Source organism: Triticum aestivum, chromosome 6A (assembly GCF_018294505.1).
Source record: "Triticum aestivum cultivar Chinese Spring chromosome 6A, IWGSC CS RefSeq v2.1, whole genome shotgun sequence".
In the NCBI taxonomy this organism is placed as follows: domain Eukaryota; kingdom Viridiplantae; phylum Streptophyta; class Magnoliopsida; order Poales; family Poaceae; genus Triticum; species Triticum aestivum.
In genome coordinates, this window is record NC_057809.1 from 6,621,160 (window position 1) to 6,633,365 (window position 12,206).

At 45.7% G+C, this 12,206-nt stretch overlaps 3 protein-coding genes across 5 annotated transcripts; all 3 read right to left on the bottom strand.

Annotated features, from left to right (window-relative positions):
* Nucleotides 1-1,088: 1,088 nt before the first annotated feature.
* LOC123131602 (MKI67 FHA domain-interacting nucleolar phosphoprotein) lies at nt 1,089-4,505 on the bottom strand. 3 transcript variants are annotated; one of them, XM_044551259.1, is made up of 9 exons: nt 4,388-4,505; nt 3,521-3,645; nt 3,296-3,416; nt 3,145-3,200; nt 3,012-3,059; nt 2,826-2,923; nt 2,006-2,075; nt 1,820-1,930; nt 1,089-1,352 (listed from the first exon to the last, which is right to left on the bottom strand). In XM_044551259.1, exons 2-9 carry the CDS (start codon nt 3,608-3,610, stop codon nt 1,302-1,304), a joined length of 645 nt encoding a protein of 214 aa, XP_044407194.1. In that variant the 5' UTR covers nt 3,611-3,645; nt 4,388-4,505; the 3' UTR covers nt 1,089-1,301. The 3 variants fall into 3 exon arrangements, with proteins under 3 accessions (XP_044407194.1, XP_044407195.1, XP_044407196.1); XM_044551260.1 differs by having other exon boundaries at nt 3,521-3,639; nt 4,388-4,476; XM_044551261.1 differs by having other exon boundaries at nt 3,521-3,639; nt 4,399-4,422.
* Nucleotides 4,506-5,493: 988 nt separating this feature from the next.
* On the bottom strand, nt 5,494-6,883 carry LOC123129926 (protein enabled homolog). Its single transcript, XM_044549890.1, has 2 exons — nt 6,737-6,883; nt 5,494-6,312 (listed from the first exon to the last, which is right to left on the bottom strand). Exon 2 carries the CDS (start codon nt 6,281-6,283, stop codon nt 5,738-5,740), a length of 546 nt encoding a protein of 181 aa, XP_044405825.1. The 5' UTR covers nt 6,284-6,312; nt 6,737-6,883; the 3' UTR covers nt 5,494-5,737.
* A 1,273-nt stretch (nt 6,884-8,156) lies between these two features.
* Nucleotides 8,157-11,013, bottom strand: LOC123131603 (uncharacterized). The gene is made up of 2 exons (XM_044551263.1): nt 10,767-11,013; nt 8,157-9,449 (listed from the first exon to the last, which is right to left on the bottom strand). The coding sequence occupies exon 2, from the start codon at nt 9,045-9,047 to the stop codon at nt 8,379-8,381; it is 669 nt and encodes a 222-aa protein (XP_044407198.1). The 5' UTR covers nt 9,048-9,449; nt 10,767-11,013; the 3' UTR covers nt 8,157-8,378.
* Nucleotides 11,014-12,206: the final 1,193 nt, after the last annotated feature.

The following is a 12,206-nucleotide window of genomic DNA, read 5'->3' on the forward strand; positions in this document are numbered from 1 at the left end:
TGGTTAGGAAGGAACCTCCACCTACTAAAAATATTTCTTTTGAAATACATGTTGACATTCTTGAACAAGTGAAAAATAACCGTTATGCAGGAGATGGAATTGTTCATCTTGATATGCACTCGTTATTTATGAAAGAATTATGTGGTCTAATTGAGTTTTCAAGCTTGACAAAGAGAGAAGTAAAGAAGAAGTTGTTCCCTTTATATTTGGAGGAAAATGCATTGGCATGGTTGGATAATTCTTACTCATGGGACTGGAAGCGACTGAAAAATGTTTTTCACAATCCTCCACCATCGCCATCAATGGTACTACCAGAGCTAGAAGATACACCAAGTTCACCATATCCACCCCCTCCTACACTATATTGACTGGAAGGCTGAGCCGACACCGGATCCATTACCACCATATTGGCTACTGCCACCCCCTCCACCTCGAGCTCCAGCGCTTGCATGTGTGCCACTGCTAGAACTCTGGCCAGATCCAGTTTCAGTCCCAGAACATGAGCCAGCACCACTCACTTCTCCACCACCCCCTCCCTCTGCCTAGCCTGTTCCTTCAGAGCTAGAGTTGGAGCCTCCCTCCCCATGGATCTCCCTGCTCATTGAAGCATTGGCTAATCCAGTGCTCAAGAGGGCAATAAAACCGAGAGATGCTAGTTTTGTGTCTACCATTCTGAGAGCTCAAGATGATGTTGGTTCCTAGTGAAAGCTTCCGTCTGGATATTTATACAGTAATGCTATATATCATGGGTGCCATAGCAAATGGCGAAATCTTATTAACCACATTCGTGCGTGCATGCAAGCAGCCTGATCATATTGAGGCTCCAGCATGCATCCCCGAAAAATGATCTACAAGGTGTAAATGTTGAAACACAAATTAACCTAAGAAATGATCGCTGAAGTAGCTAATTGTTAAAGTAGCAACAAATCCAGAATCTAGAAAATCGTATATTTTCTTAAGATGGCATTCAAGGTTCTTAAGATGGAGTATGTTATTAAACCTTGGGAGACGAATTAACACTAATTATATGGTGGATCTGCAGTGACAGCTGAAGGAAGTGACAGCTGAAGGATGTAAATAAGGGAGCAGGAAAGAAAGCAAGTTCATTAATCTTCCACCACAGCTTGATGCTTCTTCACAGACATAAACCAGTCATTTAACTTACATAACATCGACCAAACACAGATACAAAACCAAAGTACGAAATCGCCATCTCATCCCTACTAAAATAGACCAGCCAGGTTAACTCAGCAGAGTCCCATCACTCCAACCGGATAAAGATCCATCTGCCTTCTGTATAGCTAATCCTCATCAAACTTGATCTTCTTAGCTGAAGGCTGAACGCTTCCTATCTGTATGACCAAGAAAATCATAAGCAACCAGGCAAATATCTTGTCATCACCTCACACAGCATACAATCAGAAAAAGAAAAAACATCATCGTTTAGCTAAAATCAGACAGGCAGAAAGCAAAAGCTATCTCCACAGAGTACCGGCCGCATATGGCATGAAACAAAAAAACAATTGAAGCACAGAACAAAATATGATTAAGCAAAGCCTGGGATGAACACTGGTGCTATTGCATAAATTATTTATATCAAGTAAGCGAATGTAGATAAGAATAAATAAGCACTACTATAATTATCAACGACCTACAAAGTAACACATTGCAAAATTGGCTCTAGAACACTACAATTGTGTGCCTTTTGCTCCAGGTAAATAAAAAGGTTGAATTTTGCAGGCAAATTGCTGAACTAATTCATATCTGGTGAAGTAAGACCAATTTATTAAATCAATGAACAGCATCAAGTGTTACTTACAAGGGCTGGACACTCGTAATCGATACCAGCAGCCTTGATTCTTTTGCGACGCTTCTCATCCCTCTTTACAATTCCTTCGAGCATCTTCTTGTGCTCCTCCACTGTTTTATCCTGGTAACACAACACAGCTTATATTAATCTACAGCGTAAAATTCCGTGTTCCGGTTGTAGTTAGCGACAGATTACCTTACTAAGCCGCTTCCGTTCAATTGCTACCCGGTCAATTGGTATAAATCCCTTCCGCACACCTTTCCATCTAGAAGTGATACAAGATGTGGAATCAAAACATCAGAAACAGTGACTACATACAGCTATATGCTAAAAGTACAGGAAAACAGAACTGTAGTTATGTAAGAATTACAACAGCCTCTGTGTTCATAATAAAGTACACAAAAAGAACAAGGATTCAAGAATAAATAAAGCAAAAAAAATGAGATCTAAGACAAGAACCTTGCAAGTTCTTACAAGAGATTACCACCAAGCTTCAGTGGTGCACTTATTAATGCAGTGGCATATATACCGATTCATATTACTCTCACAAACCCTTGACTCACAAGTCCTCCATTATAGCTATGGCCTGTTTTTATCATCATAGTGAATTCTTGGTGTATAATTGTGTTTTGACATTCACATACCACTCATTATAGCTATTCATATATATTTCTAACATGGCTTACAGTTTGTGTAACGCAATCAGCACACATCACTGATTATAGCTTGCATCATTATTTTCTTTCTATGAACAGGCATAAATCCAGCTGTGCAATGGAGTGGAAACAAACAGCCTGGTAATATTAACTGAGTGTCTGTAGCCTATAGGGAAACCATATCACTGTAAAAAGTATTCCATGACAGAAACACAGATTAGACAGCTTTTTCCTAAGAATATACAATATTGACCTCATTTACTGGTAATTATGTGTAGTCCTAAACAGAAGATGAAGGCTATGCTTTCGTTATCAAAAGGCAAAAATAAACATATAACCAGCATAGTTGCAGTGATTACAATTTGGCATGAACTTTCTCCGGTGGGACAGGCGCAATTTGCAGAGTGTGCTCAAACAACAGGTAGTTATTCATCTCATCAGCTACAATCTTCGCCACCTGATATACCAAGAGCATGCCAGGAACTTGTAAGCAGACAACAAACATACAGTGTGCCATGATATATCCAAAAAATGCATGTGCTTACCTCAGGGTTCTCAAACTCAATGAATCCATAATGCTTAGACTTCCCTGTCTAAACACATCACCAAAGAGCAAGTCAGATGCTTGCAGAAAACACAACACATATATCAAATACCTTGTAATCCAGTATAGGATACCTTGCGGTTCCGGGCAACCCTGACCCTCTTAACAGCCCCAAACTGCTGAAAGAAACCTGCAAAAACAACCAAACCAACAAAGACGGACATTAAGACCAGACCCCTCCTCGCATCCGCTGCGCTTCTCTAAGCTCCACTGAGACAGACAGACCTTGCATCTGGTCCTCGTAGAAACCGTGGGGGATGTGGCCGATGTACAGGACGGTGGCCGTGCTCTCCGGCTCCTCAGGCTGCTTCTTCTCCCGGACCCTCTGCTCTTTCCCCTCCAGCGGCTGCACCAACCAATCACAACACAACATCAGGGACAAGAACAAAATGGATGTGTGGGTGTTTTTCTTTCCGTTGGGTTCGATTCGGTTCAAAGGCAAGCACGCACCAGGAAATCCTTGCCCTCGCCGGTCTTGGGACCAGCCGAGCGGCGCGAGAGCACACGCCTCTGGTTCCTCTTCTTGTCCCTCAGCCCCATCTCGCTCAATCAAACCTCTATGTAGTTCCCTGTAACTGAAGAAGTCAGGTTGTCAAACGTACAATATAGCAGCTGTAGGTGAGTGTGAATTATAAGATTAGTACATTCCTACAGCAGGATGTTCAATCTAGACGAACACGGAGTAACCATTACTGTGGTCCGTTTTTCACACGGTCGTTTAGCCACACTATTCTGACAAAAATTCCCCTCGGAGAGACAACTATGGCATATACCGGACTAATTTGCAGCAGTACCATCGGGATATAAGTAAATGATGATGAATCTAGACAACATAGAAACTTCAACAGTCAATCATTGCTGTCAACCCATTCATACAGCTGGGTGTTTAATCTAGACGAGCAACCATTAATTTGATTTCCAACCCGAATGCTTAGCTGCACCATTCTGACACAAAATTCTTCTGGAAGAGACAACCATGTCACATACCAACCAGACAAATTTACAACAACATCATCAGTATATTCAAGTAATTGACGAATCTGGGAAACACAGAAGCACCGCGTAGAATTAGGAAAAAGGCCGTATATAGAATCAATCAGTCGATAGAGACGTGAGCATGCTTAGCGAGCAACGGGAACAGGAAAAAGAACAACTTTCTCAAGTAAACATTTGGCAATGTATTCCATCCTCGAGTACCAAGGAGAGCTAGGTAGCACATCTCCTACGGGTTGCATCGAGAAGAAGCTACCAGGAAGACTGTTTTCTGGGTAGCATCAATGAAGAGGACGCGGTGAATGAGGGGCGGGGGGAACTTACGGAGGAGGGGCGGCGGAGGTCCGGCGAGGCGGAGAGGACGGCGGAGTTGCAGGGGAGAGGAAAGGAGGCCGAGCGTGGCCGATAGCGAGGAGTAGAGGGAGGGAGGCGGCGGCGGTGGAAACCTAGAGGGTGCGGCTGACTTAGGTCTTGAACTAATGGGCTGACGGCTGAGAACTTTTCGTTCTTTTCGGCCCAGCCAGCCCATCTCCTCCTAACAAAGCCATACACTGTATTTGCTCAAAAAACAGACACAATGCTGTAATCTGTCTCGAAAAAATACGCATGGCTGTAAACAAGGCTCACCACGTGACACATGTGGTAATCAATCCAAACAATTCAAAAAATATATTCTTACTAGGTTGTTCTCAGAGAAGCAAAAACTTGCTTGGCGGCCTAAGGCTATTTTGATTCAAACAGATTATTTAGAATTCTTTCGACGATTTCAATCCTTACAAAATTTTTCGATGATGGCTGTTCTACTCGCAAGATTGGAATCCTTGGTGTTTTCTTTTCATGGGATTCATTTGTACCCTCTTTTGGAGAAAAAAATTCATCCCCTCAAGCCTCTTGGTAGAATTCATGTTACTATTTGTCGAAAAAATAATTCATGTTACTCTATTTTGGAGTACTTTTCTGTTTTTCTTCTAATATTAAACACTCTTACATTCAAATTTATGTAGTTTTGTAATTCTATATAGGATACAAGAGGACACGACACGATATGTGTTTTTTCTATTTGTGCATTTTGAGAATCATGCATGCAAAACAAAAAGAAGGCCTAAACCTTGTTCATGTACGAATCAGTTGGGTCACCACCGATCCATGTACCATGTATAATGCGCAGTAATGTGAAAATGACTGGACAAGAAGTTTTCAGTGCGGCAGAATCTGTTCCGTTCTAGTTCTTACCTGTACATAACTCTGCAATTTATAATACACACCTTCATCCAGGGAAATGATCAACAAATGCATAACACGGATGATGTAGAGAGACGAGCCATGAATAAGTGCATCACTGAACGAAGGCACAAACACAAAAGGCTGTTCATTCCACGAGCACCTTTTTTTATTTTGAGAGGAAACACAAATAAGAACTATATATAGACTTTCGAGAGAAAACCCAGCTAGCAGCAGGAGAATCAAAACCATATCTGTTTCATTACAATACCGACGATAACAGATGCAAAATCCTATTACACCGACCGACGAAAAGCAAAGGGCGAAACAAGTTGCGCTATCGACAGATCAGATTCTTCTCATCTGATAGCAAGAACATGCTGCACGCAGGCAAAATAGGTGACTACTATGTACAGAAACACTATAACGACGAGGTTGTATACATCTTCTTTTTCACATCTCCATGTGAAGGTTGAGACCAGCATCGGGGTCCCAGTCGTTGCATTTTCTGTGCCTGTTCAGCACCAGATGGCGGGATTCATCGGACTCCCCGCCGATGCGAACATGAATAGCGACCGCATCGGTTATCGAAGCGACTTGCATGTCCAGCATTTCCTGCTCCTCTTTCTTCTTCTGCTTCCTCTTTTCCAGCTCTGAAATGATGGCAGCAGAGTTTGCGAGCAATTTCTCCAGCCGAGTCCGCTTCTTCCCAGCCTGCTTCTGGCGGTCCGGTTCATCATTCTTCTTTGAAACAACTTCCTCCTCGTCCAGCCTTTCCTGTTCCTCTTTCTTATTATTATGCTTCCTCTTTCCCAGCTGTGAGATGATGGCAGCGGAGTTTGCGAGCGCTTTCTCCAGCCGACGCCGCTTCTTCTCGGCCTGCTTCTGGCGGTCCAGCTCCTGTTTCTTCCTTCCCTTCTTCAAGACCTTCCCTGCCTGATTAATAGGCACCAGGAAATCCTTCCCCTCACCGGTCTCGGTCTTGTCCCTCAACCCCATGCCGCTCAATCAAACCTCAATGTAGCTCCCTGTCGTTGAAGATGACAGACAGGTTATCAAATGAACACAATGTAGCAACTGTAGGTGAGCATGAATCATAAGATTGTGTTCTTGAAGCTGGGTGTTCAGTCCAGACGAATAGCCATCAACGTGGCTTTCGCCGATTTGTTCAGCTACAATATTCAGACAAAAAAACTTGTAGGAGAGACAACTATGGCATCTAGCAGACCAATTTACAGCAATATCATTAGGTGTTTAAGTAAATGATGAATCTGGACAAGATAGAAGTGCCATCAACAGAAACGTGAGCATGCTTATCGAGCAACGGGAACAAGAAAAATATCGATTTCTTCACTAGCAATTTGGCAATGTATCCTCGAATACCAAGGAGTTGGGTAGCTCATCTCCGGCGGGTTGCATCGGGAAGAAGACACGGGGAAGGAGGTGACTTACGGAGGAGGAGGCGAGGGCGGGGCGGCAGATTTCCGGCGAAGTCGGGGCGGCGAAGCTCCGGCGAGGCGGCGGCGAGGACGGCGGAGTTGCAGGGCAGAGGAAGGAGGCGGCGGTGGTGGAAACCTAGACGGTCCGGGCCTCGGTAGGTCTTGGACTAATGGGCTGACGGCTGAGTCCGTTTCGTTCTTTTCAGCACATCCAGCCCATCTCCTCCTTGTTCAGCCCGCAACGCTCCAGTACAACAAAGCCTTTCCCTTGTCTCAAAAAAAAAGGCTTGCCCTAAAAAAACTACAACAAAGCCATACACATTGTGTTCTAAAAAAAACATACACATGATTGTACTTGCTTGGCAGGCTGTTCTCAAAAAAGCAAAAAGTTGCTTGGCAGGCTTAGGCTAAGGCTCCTTGATTCAAACGAATTACATAGGATTTTTAGGGGATTTGAGTCTTTTCGGTGTTTTTCTATGCTGGTTGTTCCATTTGTAGGATTGGAATCCTTCGTAATTTCCTCATAGGATCCATTTGTGTTCTATTTTGGAGAAACATTTTCATCCCCGCAAACCTCTTGGTCGAATTCATGCTACTCTTTTTTGGAGGGAATTCCTGGGGATTTTTGTTTGTGTTTTTCTTCTAATACCAAACACTCTAACAACCAAGTTAATGTAGTTTCGTAATCCTATGGTATACAAGAGGACATGACACTATAATTCTGCGTTTTTCCTATTCCTGCATTTTGAGATTCCTTTGTATCAAAGAAGGCCTAACCTCGTTCATGTACGGATATGTTGGCCGACCACTGATCTAATTTCTTTGGGGCTTTTTTGTTCTTCTTTTTTCCTCGCGTACGTATTCTTTGGTCTTATATAACTTTGCAAGATGCCGACGAGTTTGTGTGTGTGTGTGTCGGCTGTGTGCGTTCTAACTATGTAGAGGCCGAGTGTTTGGGTGTGTCCTCAATTGCTCGTAGTGTTTGTATCTTTACTTTCTTTTGAGAGGAGTGTTTTTATCTCTTCAATGCTTCATTTTGAGTCAATTAAGTTCACCTTTATTCGAAGCTCCATTTTAAGTCAATAAAGTTTACCTTTATCTGAAAAATGTACGGATCAATTGGGTCACATCAATCCATATATAATGCGCAGTGATTGGTCCATAAGTCTTCCCGGAATCTGTTCTGGTTCTTCCCTGTACATAACTCTGCAGTTTATAATACACAGCTCCATCCAGTGCAATGATCAATACATGCATGTTCCATTCTGGGATTTCATTTGGCACAACAAAATACTCTTGGGAACAATCCACTTATGGACGGAGGCAAAAACCCAAAAAGTTTTTCATTCCACAGGCACCTTTTATTTCGGGAGGAAACACAAAAAGATGGAACTATATATAGACTTTCGAGAGAAAACCCAGCTAGCAGCAAGAGAATCGAAATCATATTTGTTCCATTACAATACCAACAATAGCAGACGCAAAATATCCTATTACACCGACTGACGAAAACAAAAGGGCGGAACAAGTTGCGCCATCAGATTCTCCTGATAGCTGGAACAGCTGCACGCAGGCAAAATAGTCAGCACACCTTCGGTGACTATTATGTACAAAACCACTATGACGACGAGGTTGGTTGTATATATCTTCCTTTTTCATATCTCCCTGTAAAGGTTGAGCCTGTTGGTTCCGCCGAGCATCCTATTAACGACGGTCGCGGCGGCGACTCCCTGGCCTGGAGAGGATGAGTCTTCTCGGATCTGCAGCGATGAGACGGCCTGGGCAGCCATGTAGCCTGGGCAGGCGACTGTTGACTGGTGGAGCGTTCCTTGGTAGTAGGACGCTTTCAGGTCCCTCACTTCTCCCCAGGTTGGCAGGGGATGAGCGTTCCCCCAGTCGATCCACCTCCCGCTGGAAGCATAAGCTTGATTGCCGCACATGAGTCCACCAGGGGAGTAGATATCAGCTGCGCCTTGCGTGTCCAGAGTGAAATCCAAACCAGCCGAGGGGTCCCAGTCGTTGCATCTTCTGTGCTTGTTCAGCACCAGATGGCGGGATTCATCGGAGTCCTCACCTATGAGAACATGAAGAGCAACTGCTTCGGCTATCGAAGCGCCTTCCTCGTCCAGCCTTTCCTGTTCCTCTTTCTTCTTCTGCTTCTTCTTCTCTAGCTCTGAAATGATGGCAGCAGAGTTTGCAAGCGCTTTCTCTAGCCGACGCCTCTTCTTCTCAGCCTGCTTCTGGCGGTCCAGCTCATCTTTCGCCTGTTTCTTCTTTCCCTTCTTCAAGACTTTCCCTGCCTGATTGCCCGCAGCTTTCTCCATGACCACTGTGACTGCTTGCTATTGACTACTACTATCTCAGCTAAACTCCGCTACCAGTTATAATTACGGAAAACCAAAATCTGCAAAGTACATAGTTATTGGACTCCTGTCTAGATGCTTTCTTCCTACGGGCCGGCCGATTTACTCCCGGACCAACTAGTGCAGAAGCGGTTGGCGCAGAATGCTACACCCACTCGGGTCTGAAGGAGTATCTTATCTTGCGGAAGATGCAATCCCAGTAGGAGACAACAGGGGAGAGCAGGAGCGAGAAGTAGAAAGCGCTCGCTATGTCATCAGCTGTTAAGTTTGATCCAATCTTGTCTCTGCCCAGCTGCTGACCCATCTTAGTAGCCCCCAAACTGAAGTGAAACCGCAGCCAACCAGCTCATAAGGGATCTACTACTGCAACAACAGAAGAAGAAGCTTCAGGTAAGAAAGCCTAGTCAACTTTTGAAAAATGAACAGATATGGATGGTGAAGAAGAAGAATAGACCCTTTCGTGATTCAGGCAACGCGACAATAATGTTATGATACAGAATAAACCAAACAATAACACATCGTGTACGAAAAATGATCTCGTGACATATTTTCAGTATTCAAATTATAATGGCAATCAGTGAGCAAGGCAGAAAAATTCTGCCATCACGGCAAAAAATATCCCCATGAACCAATGCCCAATTGGCACGCCGAGTTGTAAGGATTTGAATTCTCTAGTTTGTTCTGCTCTTCGAAAGCAAAGGGACAGATACAAGATCTCATTTCTTAGGTGGAGCCTGGCAGAACCGGATGAGAGATGAATACAGATGACAGAGGCTTGGAGTGTCGGTATGGGCTTTGGTATCTTTTTGTATAAGAGAAAATGGTCCGATCTTTGTGATCATGGCAAGTAAACTGGCCGATCCATGGACCGATCTGAATAACCTGCACAGTTTAACTCAACTTTCCATGAATTCAGGTGTATCTAAACAGCAGTAGCAAAATTCCCTAAAAAGGTACCAAACGTTGTGCTACTAGTACTTTACATAATGGCCCAGGATCTAACATATCCACCCAATAAATTAGCGAAATATTAACTTGGACTAGAAGATGGGAGGACGAGTATCACAGAATTCACCGCATGGAGTTTAAAATGCCTGGTAGAAGCAGATGAGAGATAAATACAGAGGCTTGGAGTTTAAATTGTGCAGTCTTACTTGCCATGAATTTGGGCGTATCCGAACAGCAGAAGCAAAATTCCCTAAACAGGGGTACCCAACCGATGTACTGCTCCGCATCATGGCGCAGGATCCAACATATCCACCCAGTGAATAATAGGCGAAATAATAACCACACTAGAACAAGAGAGCAGGAGCATCGCAGAATTCAGCGCATGCTGCTGCTGTGCGCTGCGAGCCCGCGGTTGACGAGACGAGATCTCGACTAATAACAAAACCTAGCCGGGTTGCCGGAGCGGTAGAGGAGCAGATCCCCTCGGCTCTCGTACGATCGGAAACAAACCCCGAATTCCTCCTAGGGTTATTACGACCGGTTGCACCCCCGATTCCACCGAATCGGGCCTTGATTCGCCGATTTGACGGAAGCTACGCGCGCGATTCCGGCGACCAACCGGCAATTTCGGCCGCAACCGAACATCGCTCGAATTGGGCGAATTCGCGCGGGGAAGAGGAACATCCAGATCCGGGTTAGAGCCGAGGGAGGGGAGGGGGGAGCGGCGGTTACCTGGCAGGAAGGCGGGGGTGGTGATGGGGTACCGCTGGGTCTGAAAGGTCGGGGAAGGGGGCGAGAGGGATCTGGGCGGCGAGGAGGAAGGGGGCAGAGGGGGAGGAGGTCTGGCGGAGTCGTCGCGGCTGCTGGATCGGGGAATTCGAGGCGGATTCGATCTGCGGGGGAGCGAGTCAAGTGGAACTCAACACAACTCTTTCCTGCCTCCTTCCTTCCTTCCCTTCCCCTAGACAGAGCGTGACGACGCGCGTCCCCGCGCATGCCACGCGTGCTCGCACCGCCTCCGCCTATATAAGCTGACCCCAGCGCGTCGGTGGCATGCACAGAGTCTCCACCGCCGACGCGCCCTATCTCCCCTTCCTCCCTCTCTCCTCGCTGTCCCAGTTCGTAGAAATGGCCGAACGATTCTCAGGCGGCGTTCGGCCGCCGCCACCTTCATGAAAACGAAACTCGGCTCCTCTACGAGGCCGAGTACCCGGTCCCATCGGACATGCGGGTGCCCGGGGCGTGGAGAATCAGCACCGGCGGGGTCCCGGTGCCACCACCGCCCACCGGGACGGCGCGTCATGCGGAGATCGCACGTACTCGCGCCTCTCTGCCGCGGGCGGCGAGGGAGGGCCGTGCTACGTCCCCGACAGCCCGCTCTGGAAGCCCTACTTCCGTCGCCGTCACGCCGAGCAGCTCGAGGCCACCAACGGCATCGTGCCCTCCGGCAGGCTCAACTCCGAGGGGCGGCGCCGATGGTGGGGTGTGTCCGGCCGCACGCTGGAGGTCGTCCTCGAGTACACCGAGGGCGGCAACACGCCGAGGCTGGAGTACCCCTCCCCGCCGTCCTTCTCTCGCCGCCGTGGGAGCTCGTGGACACCGAGGCGCATGGACCCCGGGGCGTCCTCCTCCTCGTTCGGTCGGTCGACCGGCTCTCCCTGCCTCCGCCCCGTCAAGCCGGATGTGACACCCGGATAATCAAGCTACAGTAATTCCCTGCTAATGGCCACGTCATCACGATTACTGTTGTTAAACTCACGTTGGTTCGAAACTGATTCAAATTCGAATTCAAAATCAAGTCAAAAAAATAAGGGTTTTCAAATATTAAAACTAAAATGTTCGGGATGTGCCAAATAATTCATAAGTAATATAGGTGGGTAAACCAAGTCTTTACAAAAATATTTAAATGCACTAAACTAAATAAAACAGTAGCAAAAACAATTAGATAAATGCCTTTTATTAATTATAAAATAGTAAACCATTTTATTTGAGGTTTAAACTTTTTGCGGCAGTGGTGTAATTAGTAGAACTAATTTAGGTACTACTAGAATATTTTACAAAACTAAAATAGATTGATGAATGTAATCAAATAGAAAAGAAATAATACAAAATTATTAATAATAGAGAGAACCCCCCCCCCCCTTGGCCACTGGGCTTCGACCCAACTGGCCT